Source organism: Perca fluviatilis, chromosome 5 (genome assembly GCF_010015445.1).
Source record: "Perca fluviatilis chromosome 5, GENO_Pfluv_1.0, whole genome shotgun sequence".
NCBI lineage: Eukaryota > Metazoa > Chordata > Actinopteri > Perciformes > Percidae > Perca > Perca fluviatilis.
In genome coordinates, this window is record NC_053116.1 from 29,822,791 (window position 1) to 29,837,968 (window position 15,178).

General features: G+C 41.4%; 1 protein-coding gene across 1 annotated transcript; it reads right to left on the minus strand.

The window, feature by feature from the left end:
* Window positions 1–81: 81 nt before the first annotated feature.
* Window positions 82–14,737, minus strand: tmem240a (transmembrane protein 240a). The gene is made up of 4 exons (XM_039801883.1): window positions 13,957–14,737; window positions 13,449–13,555; window positions 9,576–9,784; window positions 82–1,365 (listed from the first exon to the last, which is right to left on the minus strand). Exons 1-4 carry the CDS (start codon window positions 14,011–14,013, stop codon window positions 1,211–1,213), a joined length of 528 nt encoding a protein of 175 aa, XP_039657817.1. The 5' UTR covers window positions 14,014–14,737; the 3' UTR covers window positions 82–1,210.
* Between the last annotated feature and the right edge of the window lie 441 nt (window positions 14,738–15,178).

Here is a 15,178-nt window from a genome sequence, read left to right on the forward strand (position 1 = left end):
GCTCTGAAATAACCTCTCGCTATGAAAATGTGTTCTCATCTTCGCTCATATGATTGGAGTGACACAATCAAACATCAGAGGTCACTGTTGTGCTTCAATGGCACTTTTAATAAAACAGACATTTCATCCTCACAACAGCAATGTCTGGACACAGGACGAGGGGGGGGGCTGGGTGAGGGTTCCCTCTGCTGATAGGCTGGTTGCTCCTGATAAGTGAGAGGCAATTGGATAAAGAAAATTGAACTGTGCTGTTGAGCACAGTGTGGGGAAGATGGAGGGGTGTGGGTATTGAACTCATCTTGGCTGGCATTTATTTCTCCCGTGTCTACTAAAGAATGAGAATATAGCAAAGAGAACCCGGACCACAACCGTACACGCTCCCCTCCCCCTCACATATTTACAGGAAAAATTAATACATTCAGGTAATTCACTAAGTAACAAAGCTAATTAATCTGTGTTTTTAGCAGAAATCACATGGTTTCACATCCAGTTTCAAACACTCATCTTCCTGTTCCATTCCTATAATCTTTAACCACACAGTCCATCATTGGGTTTTCTATTGATAAACGACAAAAATTCCCCCCACACATCCCCTTTTAAAGGCTGTTAAATCCCACTTGCCTGTATTTATAACTATTTACAGAAGCAGCAATCTAACCATCACAAAAACCCACCCACCCACCAGTCTCATTCGCCCCTCCCCACGCCATTAAAGTCCCACTTCCACCCAATAGAGAAAAAAAATCCTGACACCCTTCTCATCCCGTTCCTTACGCTTCCCACATCTTACCCTGTTCTAAAAGAGCATGCCAAGTTTAACAATGAACACAGAAAATGTCTCTATACAGAAAAAACACCCTTAAAAATGTTATTTTTTTCCTTCCTCCTCCCACAATGGTGGACATGGACATAAGACAAGATTTCAGTGGCAACAAATAATCGTCATCTCGCTCAATTTTGTTTTTTGTTTTTTTTAGTGTTGAAAGGGGCCGGGTTTAGTCATAAGAAAGTCCTGTCATGGGGGTTTAAGGGGGCCATGTTATGATCAGTGGGAGGGCAGTTTTCCAGGGTCTCTGAGGCAACAGTTGGCCAAGGGGCAGTTTGGGAAGGGGGGTGAGGGGTTTTGTAGAGGAAAACGGGTTTTACAGGATGGGAGGGGAGGGGGGAGAGTCCTAGTTTTTTTTTGTTATTTTTATTTTGTGTTTTAGAGTCAGAGGTGGCGGGGACTAGGGTGGCCGTTGTGGTAGAGCTTCTGCTTGATGTGGACCATGTTGCCGCTGGAGTCTTCCAGCTGTCTGAGCTGGGCTCGGCGACGGAGGTCTCGAAGGTTGCAGAACTGGGGCAGCCATGACCAGGACGGGGTATCTGGAGGAAGGAGATGAGAGGCAACAGGACAGTCAGAGGATGCAGGTGTAAATGTGTGTGTGACCGATTTTGGCATTTATTTAAATACTAGACATGCGCTGGTCTGTATCCACCTCGGATAGATGCAATATCCCAATGGTAGATATGCCTCTTGAATTGGTCATCTATTGGAAGTCGTTACCTTAAGTTTTTTTTTTGGATTTTGATTCTTTAAAATAAGATTGGCATCACAGGGTAACACAATTGGTACCATCAAAGTTGTATGCGATTATATGGCAAGAAATACAACATCCATGAGGCTAAAGAAAAAAATATACTTCTTAAATTACAAATAAAGCAGGAATGAAACCTGTAGTATATTTATTTACTGCATTATAAAGTGCTTTCAGATTCACATTTTTTAGATAATTGAGATAAAGAGTCAGCTCTGTAGCCAGGATTTTAGAAATACTAAATAATTAAGTTTTGTTGAAGAAGTTTTGAATGAGATTTGTTAAAGAAAGCTGTATGTTGTATATACATGTATATTATACAATGTCAACTTATTATTTTATTAATCCATTAAGGCAGCTGATGCCACAGTTATCTTTAAACCACATCACACACAAAAAAGATGATACTGTATAAGAACATATACTGTAAAATGATCTAGCATACTGCATATGGCCCTGAACAAAGTGTACCAAAGTGAGTCTAAGCACTTTAAGCTTATTTTTTGGCTCTTTGACAGGTGACCGAGACAGATGGGAAACATGAAGTGTAAGGGGGGTGACATAAAGGTCCCACCCAGAATTGAACTGGGGAAATTATAATTACATAAATAGGTCATGGCATTTGAAACACACAAAAACATGAACACATGCCAATATTTTAGTGACAGACAGACAAAATATAAACTGGCAAGAGACTGAACTGCCAGAAAGTAGAACACCTCAGAGTTCAAATGTCTGCAGGAAAGGAAGTAACACAGTAATGCAACAGAGAGTTCTGCGAGTCTCGATATTTTGTCATAATCACAACATGTCACAATATTGATTACTCCCTTCTCTGCTCTCCTACTTCACTCCTACTCAAAAGTATACATGATAAAGTGTATACTTTTGTAGTTGTGCAGACATGAGCAAAAACAACTGAATGCAGGCTCTTGGAAGACGACTCAACTAGATGACACTCATTAGATCAAGACGCACAATAGTGTAAAATCCTTCTTAGCCTGGTTTTCAGCCTCTAAATCCAGTTAGACGCAGACGAGACACATCAACAACCAGCAACACAGAGGACTGGTCTCTGTGCTGCGAACTGTCCTTTTCAATGTTGATCTGAACAAGTCCAAGCGCTTCTTTCACACTAATTTTCTCCTGAAAAAAATGGATACTGGCTTGTCATTTTGTCCATCTCTGACATACAAAAAATGCCTTTGTTTTTCATTGCCATGCTCAGTTTCAGCCTATAACTTGACAAGAATACAATTCTGAGCGAAATGTTGAATACTTATACTTACTTTAATAGTCAAATTTTAAACTAAGCCCAAAAATATCTTCCATACAACATTAATACACAAAATGACCCAGAATCTGATGCGCTAAGCTTTAAATGTGAGTTCCACACAGACCTCAGAATGAAAAAGCTCATTTTTAATATGTCTTTTAGCCACCGGCTTCATCATAGCTGGAAACACTTTTAATTCTGGGAAGTAAGGTTGAGCTTTTTACGGGCAGAGTGACACAGACGAGATTATCGATTGGAACATTGAAATATTGGATGAGAACGGTAAATAGCATCAATCTCTTCAAGTGCACCGGGGTGTTGCCCTTGATTATTTGTTTATTTTAACATTTGTGTTTGGGCCATTGGACATGTGACTGCATCCTGGCATTATTTCTCTACAGTCTCAAGGATTTTACAGGTGAGATTAAAGGCTGAAGTGTCAAGTGTATCTAATCTGTCTTTGACCAGTTAGCAGCCACCATGCTGTACGTACAGAATACACAGGCCCCCCATGAAAGTGACCGTATGGAGACAAAGGGGGATTTCATGAATGTGAGGTGTATAACGTTTAGAGGGGAATGGCGGAGCAGACGTTCATACTTGTCGGGTTATAAACTGGAGCCAGCGAGGTCCACAGGGACAGCAGAGAGAGAGAGAGGGAGAGAGAGAGAGAGAGAGAGAGAGAGAGAGAGAGGAGGGGAGAGCCCCAAACCCAGTAGCAAAAAAAGAGGATGAGCGAGAGGAGGGGTGGTGCTGGTGGTGGGGTTGGGGAAGAGGGGATGAGGTGTTGGGTGGAGGGGAGGTGAGGAAGGAGGGAGAAAGAGTGAGTTATTTATAGCTGTGAATGGGTATGCTGTCCACAAGGACTGCTCTGAAGGGTATCCAAAGGAAAAGGGGCAACAAAGACAGGTTTCTCTCATTTGAATAAAAGGATAGGATGGAGACAGGAGAAATGGTAATGCAAGGCAGAAAATGGGAGGCGAGGGCACAATTGTTATGCTTTTTTTTTAGAGGAGAGGGAAGGGAGAGGGGGGTTAATGCTGAATGCCAAGTCATCATTTTCTAAATTTTTGTGTCTGCTTTCACTGGTTTCTTTGCAAGAGAGACTCAGATACTTTGGTATCAGATTGTCACAGCGCATCAATGATAAGAACAAAAAAAAGTAATTCCAGCAGGAAACATTGTAAAGGAAATGGCCAGGAGTAAATTCAATAAGTGAAGAGGGAGGAGGAGAGGGAGGAGCAAGAGATGGAATTAGGAGGGGGGAAAAGCAATAGGAATCAATGTGCATCTCAATGTAGTGTGTGTGTGTGTGTGTGTGTGTGTGTGTGTGTGTGTGTGTGTGTGTGTGTGTGTGTGTGTGTGCATGTATGTGTGTGTGTTTCTCACTTGCCATTCCAGCTGCTCTCTCTCATTCTATTTATAGCTCTGGAGGAGAGAGTGTGTGCATGAGTGTGTGTGTGTGTGTGTGTGTGTGTGTGTGTGTGTGTGTGTGTGTGTGTGGTGGGGGTGGGGATGTGACAGCATCTCCATCCTGCATCCCTAACAGACACACACACACACACACACCCTTCCCCGCTCTGTCAGCCTCACCTTCACTCCTCATCTTGGGTAGGCTAAACGAGTCTGACCTAGCATCAACGTCACAGTCAACACCACACACACACACACACACACACACACACACACACACACACACACACACACACAGAAAAAAGGGGCATTCCCTCCCAGTACAAAAGAAGAAGCCTATATCCCCCACTCTAACTGCTGCTAATGAATATGGATGCTCCCTCCTCTCTGGGTGTTTTTTTTTATGATGTATTTTACACTGTTGTACTAATGCACTGGAGAAAACAGCATTGTCTGACTCGCTGCTGCAAAACCTTCCACACCTCTGAACAAAGCAGCAGCCTGCAATTATCAAAGCTTGTACAATTCAAGTCCCACGTTTATTGTAGCAGCTCATAAAAACACTGGAAAAACCCTATCCTAAAAAGGAGTAATAACTAAAATAATAACTTTTAGTGTTAACATTGCTTAATACTTTCCCATCCTGTCTGAGGAGCTTTTCCATGGCGCTCCAAGTATCCAGGTCACATATCACCTACTTTAGTATCCTTAAAACTGAGGATCCAGGCCACCTCCACAATTCAGGCCTGCCCTGACACTGAGCGCAGCAGGCAGAATATTCAACATTAAAATCTCGTTTTTAAAAGCCTTGTTGCAATATTCAGTATCTTTAAACTTAGCTTATTTGTGCCAAAAGAAACAAACTTTGTTAGTGTTTCCTCCTAGAGTTTGATCCTGGCTGGGTGGAAAAGCATCTGAAACCGCCATGACCGTGAAAAAACTAAAACACTGTAATCCAGGTTGTTAATACTCAGCTCATCGGTGAACATCTTGCCAGTGCACCAGTGCACAGAAATGAATCCTCTGCGTTGTCTTTTCAGCAGAGCGCCAGACTATGAGGGATTTCATGCTGCCATGTCATGATTTCACATGTGTCTAATAGCTGCTTAGCTTTAGCATCACTGAAAACCTTTTTATTTCTGTGGTTGTGTACACCACATGTTCTGTCTCATTAAATCTGCCACATTCCCTTTTTTTCTTCTTCTTTTTTTTTTTTTACAAAAGTTACATGCATCCTTCTTCTGTCAGGAGGAGATAGAAAGAGAAATGAAACAGATATTTCAGAGAAGGAGCACTGACAGGAGATGGGAAAATAGATAGTAACAATCACACTCAGTTGGATTTAAACCCACTGTATGTGGGAATGTAGCTTTCACTACAGCACAGCAGATGGTGGGAGCAAAGTCATTTCTCAATCTCTCGAGCCTGGTTTCCACCAGTCTTGGTAACTGCTGTATGTGTATTCATATATGTATTGTATTGGTTATCACACAAAAAGCAATGCTTGTTACAAAGAACAGTTTGGCCACATTTTCTCAATAGACAACACATGTTCAGCAAGTACTGCCCGTTAATTTTATCTTTATAAATCTTATATTTTTATCTTCAGTGTAATGTGAATTGAGAGACTGTGCACTTATACACATCTACACACCAAGACACCTTTATGTATCTATTCTGCAAACCTGTAAATATAATCCATATTTTACACAATATGTTTAGTAGCTGTATATTATTGCTATCTTCTTATTCTCACGCTGCAACTGCATGTCTTTGGACTAAAGCAGGAAAACCGTGCAAACATGCAGAGAGCATACATGTACTGTAACATCATACAGAGAGTTACAGGACCAGCGTTCAAACAAGGACCCTCCTGCTGCGATGTGACAGTGCTAACCACCGAACCACTGTGCAGCCATTATGGTCTTAATGACTGAGCTTGACATGGAGACATTTCTGGAACATACAGCTACTCTCGAGTCATAAGTTCATAAGTTGAGTTGAAAGCCTTGCACACCCATAATTAACCCGCACTGCTTATTTTAGGCAGATTAGGCCTCTTTACAGGATTTCACAGACTGTTTAATTGCTGTTAGCTTTTATTGAGTGGGACAAATACACTTTATCGCTGGGTGCGCTGCAAAACTTGATCGGCACATTGCTTGTTTGTGCTGGTCTGGTAGGGGTTCAATAAGGCATGCAAATGGCACATGCTGCCTTGAATCGTCAGTTATGTATGCCAAGAAAATAAAATACCATGTGTACCAACAGTATTGTAAACAGTACAGAAAAAAACCATATTTCACTTGGCTTGTCTTGACTTAATTCAAGTGGAAGATATGCTGTACTGTCTCTGCCAACACTAAAAAACTGTAAAAAGATGAATGCAATGTATTATACCTGTTGCCTCATATGCAGCTTGCACTCCAATTAAGTAGGTTTTCCCAGCCTACATAGTATATAACACATATGTACATCTTTCTGACCAAAAGCAAGGATCATGTTTTCTGTCAGCATGAATGGTTTCTGTCAGCATGAATGGATGAACATGTCATCGTGGCTCAACAACCTGCTCCCAATCTTCAATGCAGGTTTTGTGTAAAATGATCAAAATTGATTTTGATAGGTAGAGGACTGCTTTAGGATTATTAAAGGAAAATTTGATATTTTGGGAAATGTGCTTTTTTTCCCCCGAAAGATACACATGTACCACTCTTAGGTCTTTGTGTATGGAGCTAGAGCCAGCAAGTATTGAGGTTGATAAGCTCCATTCTCTTTGTGGTGTCCCCCAAGGGTCTATCTTGGGTCCCTGATTATTCTCTTTTAATATGCTCTCCTTGGTGTATATCATAGCTGACACGCTGTTTTAAGATCTAGGAAAGCCTTATATAGATGTATCCTGCATTATGTCATGTCTCTCTCATAATAAGCACTGAATGTCCAAATTTTTGAAAAAGTTAAAAGACTCAAAGTCAGAGATCCTAAAAATGTCCCCTGCTGGTCCCTGTACTAGTGCTATTAATTATGGTATGTGTAATCTGGTCACCCTGTCAACAAACATGAAGCCAGAAGCCCATAATCTCAGGTCTGTCTTTAGAAACTCAAATGGTGTAATTGTGTTTTATTTAACTAGGGCACATCACTAAGATGTTTTTTGACTTTCATTTGTATCCTTGGAGAAGGTCATTCATGTTTGTGTCTCCTCCAGGCTTGATTGTTGTGACGCACTTGTGGTCTTCGCAGGAGAAATATCAACATACTACAGTTAATTCAGAACGCTGCTCCCATGCTTAATCACGCTCTTCAAGATAAATGACCACATTACTTAAATCCTTGTCTTCCTTTAAAGACTACCTGTCAATTGTAGAATTGATTTTAAGGTTTTAAGTCAGCTTATTTGTGTGATTTGTTAAACCCCACAGTGAGCCTGATTGCTGCTTGAGATCCTCTTTAAGGGCCCTTCTAGTGATTCCCAAGTATCTCCTCACCACCATGGGAGACCTATGTTTACTGTCAGCTGTGGAAGTCCATGCCCAAAGTTAGTGTCCTTTTTTTAAATCCACTTTCTCCTATCTTTTAGTTATTATATTATATAATAATTTCAGTCTTTTAATACATTTCCATCATCTATAGTGTTATCATTACTTTTACACTGTAAATTAGCCTTTTAAACACTCATGCTTAGCTGCTTATTCTTTTGGCTGCTAAGGGTAGCTGATCATCTGTTTCTAGTTGTATCTAGTAAGTATAGAAATCAGATTTTTACAATCCGCTGATTGGTATAGATTTTACACCAGATGCCCTTTTTGATGCAACCCTCCCCATTTACATTTACAGCGCCTGGGGGATACATGTTTTTGGGAAATATGTTTTGGTGGTGGGAGGAAACCAGAGGGAACCCGCGCTAACACAGAACACAGAAAGCCCATGCCCAGACCAGGGATCTACCCTGGACCTTCTTGCTGTGAGGCTAACCACTGAGCCACATGCTTCACATAGCCTACTAATATGTGCTAGCTACACTTCCAAATTTCAAACATTACTAGTCCGCAACCAACAAAAAAACAGATGTTATCTTGAAATGCCATAATCACAAATATAAATTGAGGGAATTGCCATTTTACTCGTTAGCTAACTTGTACTTGCAAAGCTGTTTTTTGGTATTCGCATTGAGTTTTAACTCAATGAAATGTTAATTGGGGGTTCTATCATCTTCAGTATTTCAACTCCTTTAAATACTCTTTTTCACTTGACTACATTGTTTTGCTATTTTGCTCATGCAGTCTCCCCAATGAGATCATTAAAGGTTGAACTTAATCCAAACCTTTGCTGAATATGGTGCAGTGATTACACTACTGTATGCCATCAACATCAATTTAAGAATAGATAGAAGATATATTAAGGTAAATATCTTCAGGGAATGTAATGTGAATCAGTTGTTGGTGAGAGAAACAACCAGAAAGGCATAAATCAATACTTTTGTTGGCCTACATTTGTATTTTCACTAAGCAGTCTCTATAAAAGTGCTGATTTTAACATCATATTCTCTATCCTGAATTTGTAAAAATGATAACTACTATATCTTTTGAGAGTCTATATTATTACTGTTGTCATTAAGGTATGATTTTATGTTGTCTTATTAAATAATTATCTCATAAATAATAAGTTTCATATATTCAAAACATAATTACACCTAATGATAGTGCTCTTATTGTGTATTAGCCCATGACTGCTGCTGTTTCCTGAACACAAATCAAAAGCATTGTTAGTGAAATAAAGTTTGAGGTATTTCACCTGTCCAAAAAGGAAGACAACAATTTAAATGTAGTTTTTACCTCAACTAATAGTATTTGTCTAAATTGCACAGTTGGAAGGTTTAGCTGTGATTTTCCAAGAGGTCACAGTTAAGTGAAAAAAAAACCAGTGTGGAGAGCCAAAAATGGACCAAGCAATGGGGGGAAGGTCATTTACCAGAGCTCCAACTGATGTACTGGCAAACACTTGCACATGCACATATATGGTGGATAGATACAGATACATATATTTCTGCATACAAGCATTTTACTACTGTACCACAAATTCTGCTTTGAATCAAAGACACCTATTTCACCTGTCAAAATATTCGAGTTTCCGTACCTGTGAACATGCTGTGAAATGTCATTTCCTGTATCGAGCAGTGCAGTCACACCTCAGCACACACAAACGAAATGAATAGAGAAACATTTTTATTCCACTTTAGGGATTGCTGAGCTGTTTTTTGAGTTGTGATTATGTGTATTTTAGCAGACCAGCACACAATGTTTACTTACCGTAGTAACGGCTTGCCTTCCAGGCCCTGACGGCACAGTGTAGGACTCCGTCCAGCCACAGCAGCAGCCAGCTGATGCAGAAGCCCAGCAGCAGCCCCAGCATCAAGTCCATCTCCTGCTTGGTCACACTGTCACTCACAAAGTAGTTCTCTGATGAGTCCACCAAGGAATGGTCCCCATCATATGGGATTACATAGTGGACATGATGCCTGGGGGGAGGACAGACAGGGCAAGGAACTGTTTGATATGAACCAACATAGATACAAATAATAATTTCTTAGCCATCTTAAAGACATACAGATGTGTGACAATTTAAAAAGAAAAACCAACATAAAGTTAACTGTTGGGCTTCTCTTATTCATATTCCCTTATTTGTGTTTTGATGATGATGGTGGAGAGCGCTGTGTAACCTAATGCATTGCTCCAAAATCTCCCCATAGGTGTTCAGTTGGGTTGAGATCTGGTTACTGTGAAGGCCATAGTGGATAACTAGTGATGTTACGTTTGCGAACAATCCGATTCTTTTCAGCTAAACTTTATTTAAATATAAAACTATGCTAGATCCAAACAGGTTCTTACTAGATAGTCTCTTTAAATTTGTTCCAAATAGGAGAGACATGAAGGGACTTAAACCAATTTTAATTGTTTTTTCCACAAATCCAAAGAGGTGAACATATGGAAATGGTTATGCTGATAAAATGCTGATTTAAAGACAACTGCTTTTGTCGTGGATCAATGAATACACCGCTCTGTTGCATTACTGCTAAGGGAAAACATGCATGATAACACAACATATATATCTCTGCACATCAACTGTTGCAGCAGCTGCTGATAAACAACCATCTAGTCCCTCACATTCACTTTGCCACATTGTCCAGCATTGACTCCGCTCCATTGTAAAACGGATACATCCGCTTGCTATGAAAGTCTTACTGTACTGGTATTACCCGCCCTCCTGAGAGGGGATGAAGGCTTTTTCCAATTTAACAACACAGGCAGTTGTCTGACAAACACTGTAAGGGAATACAGTGGGAGCTGAGAGATGTAACTGCTGGAAGGGAGTACAGATACACACTTCTGTGCGCACACTTTGGGACGTTACATTAGGATGTAACAGGTTTGGACTGATGCAGGTTTTTAATGCCATTCAGACATAAAAGAGTATTCTAGCAATTTTCTATTACACTTCTGCAAATTTGAAGAACATGCAAGAGGTAGATTTAAAAAAAGATTAGTGAGAATTGAAGCAGCAGAGACTGAGACGCCCTGACTTAATCTTGAGTAGCCTCCAAAAACACTGGATTCTACATTTCCTGTAATGCTACCCGATAGAGTTTTTGTTAGATGCTCCCTGCCTGGTAAATGCCCCAGTTTTTAACACAGGTGTTGTACATATTTAAATAAATGTCTTCTTTGGTTATCTCTCACTGACATAACACCTCATTAACAAAAGCTGCTGGGCTTAACACTATGATTTACTGATCTTTCCACCTTTTCTGGTGTAAATTGAGGAAGAAGTGAGTATCGTAAGCTGCTATGGACAAAGAAAAATCTACACCTACAGGAATGCAACTTCATTAACTGAAAATCCACCCATGCAGTTTAATTGACAGATGTTTCAAGTGCAATGCAGAAACACCACTTAGCACAACAGCACTTAGTCCTGAATATATATTGAGAAAAAAAAAGATCTTAAGTATCTTACTGAAGAGGTATTATGGCAACATGGGGGATCGAACCCCCTGTTGGACCTCGATGCCATGCAGCCACCGAGGTCCATTAACGCCAAAACATCAAAAAAGCTAAGCTACATCTAAAGAGATAAGCCAACATCTTCCTCCAGGTTTGTTTCTGTTCCCTGAAGAAGGTTTTTTTCCCAGGTGTCTGTAAATAAAGTAAAGGATTATTTTATGCTGCCTGTATACCTTTACACTGACTTTTAAGTCCTGTTCACCTGCACCCTGCAAATCATTGTGTATGTGCCTTCTTTAGTATAAAAATTAAAACTATTCAGATTTGCTGTGAGATTTAGGATGAAAATGCCACAATGACAGCATTTAGATCATCTGAGGACAACTATCCTGCAGGCTCTCACAACAGCATGACACCAATCAGCAGGGTGCACCCAGCAATACACACAGCCCACTCCCAAATCTCTTCCCTGCCACAGAGGCAGCTGTCGTAGGCCAGGCTTTGGCCCCCGTCAGAGAAGATACAACTACATCCAAATCAGAGCACAGAGGCTGCAAACTAAAATGACACTGGCTGTATCCTCAGGCCTGATAAGGTGAGTGTTGTGGGCGTCACGACACCTCCACGTCTAACAGCTAGGAGGGCAGGCATGTGAAACACAAGCACAGGTCTGCTCTATTCATCCCGCTCTTTCTGCCGTTCATGTGAAAACAGATGAGTTACTCTCATTCAGATGTGTTTAATGTGATGTGTGGGTAACCTGAAAACTAACAGGAGGGGAATAGGTTTGACTGTGCATACTGTCCAGTGGTTTACTATTTTATCAGTGCCTGTGCATTGCTAAATATACTTGGGAGAGAAAACATATATATTTTTTGGTATTATTGATATAGGAAACATTGCTTAATGCTGGGGATAATACTTTATTTTCTACAAAACCCTGCTTGTATTTATAACCTGGCCCCTTTATGACATGATTGCCAAAATATACAAAATAAGACAGGGATGCATCATCTTATCAGAAATCATGTCTCCAAACGTATTCTTTTGTCTTGATCAGTCCATATCACATCACATCACATCTGTCAGTGTGTGCGAGAGGCCCTTCCAGACTTTGACTTAGATTATCCCTCTCTGACAAGCATAATCTAACAAACTCCTGATGATGAACCCTTTGTGAATTTACAGGCTTAAAAAAACACATGAACTGTCCTTTTAATGCTGCAAATGAACTGCTACATCAACCCCCTCACTGCAGTATGCACAATATACACTGCTGTTTTGTTTTAATGTGCATCTGTTCAGCTTGCAGCAACATGAATGGTGACATTTCCCTTCCTAAAACAATATTCTGCCCTCATGGATGTAGCTATAGGTTGCCTGCAGGATATGGGTCAATCAGGATTGAATATCTAAGGACAATATAGGTGTGGATCTAATGGATAAAAGGACTCTTACTTTCAATCTTGCTACAACATTGTTGCCATAGGGCACTGTAGACTTAAAACCAGAACAAAAAAACAAAAATACAGGCCCACTTGTGCGCTCTGCTCATCCCCACAGCCATGCTTACTGTTGATGGAAAATGCATAATACTGCTGATTAAATCCGGATTCAATTATTAATGAGTGTCTTGCTGCTGTTTTCCCCCACTTTAAACCTGCTCTGACTGAGAAAGCACACAGCCAGTATCCTCAGCCCCATAGCACTTCCTAAGCCATAACCACTTCACTTCAGCACTCATATGTTCATTATTGGCCCAGCAGGTTTATATTCTCGCCGACACCGTGTAGGCCTGTGTGAATCGCACAGCGCACTTGATGCTCCGATTGTTTTTGAACGGCCTTATATTTCTCATAGTTCATTACCTATTTATGGTTCCGACACACACCTTCGTATATGCAGCAAAGCCGAAATCTTCGCAGCCGATACATAAATTAAAAAAAACACCGCGACCAAACGTGTCATCGGGCTATCTGTTAAGGGTAAATAATAAAACGTCTATAAAAAAAAAAAAATCCGTCGCTATGTAAACGCTGATATCAGCTCAGCTTTGCGGGGCTTCACCGCCAGAAATCTTCGAGGCCTCTTTAACAATTAAGAATTGACGGGTAAAAAAAAAAAGCAGACACCACCATGTATATCCCAAATATTGTACGAGGATGATGGCATTTAGCCTACCTTCCACAGTTGCAGTGACAGACGCGGTCCTCCCCTCGTAGATGCGGTAAGATGTAGTTGTGAAAGCGATCCAGTAGTGCGTTCATGTCCATTAAACAGGCTATCGCCTGCAAAGAACCATGCAAGTCAGCTGGGACATGTCAAGCAATAGGCTAGGCTATTCCTACAGACAGCGAATTATCCTCTTCATCATTATCACGATAAATAACAACAATAGGGATCATAAAGAAAATGAGAGAAAACAGCCTTGGCAGATCCTCCCGATTCTAAGAGGGGGGTCTCTTGCCTCAAAACGGACTTAGATTATTTATTTATGACGGCAGGTAATTATAGGTAGGCTAACCTACTTCCACATGTCATTGATAGGCCTGCTGTTAGGTGGTTTCTCGCGAAATGTGATACATGTGTAGCCTATGGCACGTTTGACTGAAATGATCTGATTAAATATTAGCCTCGGTGGGTGAATTACAAAACCTTATTGTGGCTAAGGGAGGTGAAGATGTCTTACCATTACAACTGAAGCACCAAGAATCATAAAAATCATGGTGGTTGTGATCATATGCATCAAAACTTCCAAACTGGCCGCCGTCCTTTAGCCCGGGGTTCTACCCGCGGCAGTGGAGACGCTCCGGCTGGGCTCTGGGCGCTCGGCAGGAGCCGCTCATGGAGCCGCCGCGCCTCTCCTGGCTCCCCGTCCCTTTAAACTGCCAGGTCTCCCTCCGTCTCCTCCTACACACGGCAAGCCGCTCTCTCAGCCCTCACTGCGCCCTCTCCATCCAAGTAGGCTATCCCCCCGGTCGGTCGGATGCGGCTGCCGGTCGCTCCAAGGAGGCAGTCCTCTCCTAATTACCGATGCAAAAGTGAGCCGTTCTTCCAGGTGCGTTTCTATCTCTATCCCAGTTAAAAAAATAACATACAGAAAACAAGCGATGGGCTCCCTAGATATCCTCTAAGGGTTTTCCAAGTTATTCCAAACCGGCGCTGCGCTTTAATACCGGCTAATTCTGTCCTCCATCGGCGAAAACGGTCGATTTCTCTCGCCTGGATGTTTCAAAGAGCTGAACCAACTCCTCTCACGGCCATCGCCCTCATCTTTCTCGGAATGCTTGATAACATCGACATTAGGTCCAGATAGCTCCAGTCGGGAACTAGACCCACCCTGCGCCCTGAGTCCAGTCCGGATCCAGCAACGGCAGCTGCATCAACGCCCGGAGCCAGACACGCATGATTATCCCATCCTGGCTTCCAGCAGCTACACGAGCATCCACTCCCACCTCTAGCGCGCGCGCTTGTGTTGTGTGTGTGTGTGTGTGTGTGTGTGTGTGTGTGTGTGTGTGTGTGTGTGTGTGTGTGTGTGTGTGTGTGTGTGTGTGTATGTGTAGTGGGCGGTATGAGGGAGGGGGGACGACTGCAAACTACAACTATGAAATAAAGCTCACTGAGCTTTATTTCATCAGTCAACATTGTCAACATTGTAGAAAAAGTATAATATCAGTATAATATCAATCAATATCAATCATGTGGACGTGTGTCAGGTTACATTTTTGGACACTACACCCATGAATATATTTCTATTGTCCCCCTACAGTTTAATACAACCATTACTTATTCCGATTAAACTACAAAGCATCCAATAAAAGGTGAACAGTACATTGTTTCAGCACTATGGACAGCGACCTTACAGCAGCCTGCATTTACCAGCTGATAGTGGAATACATTTTCTGAATTGT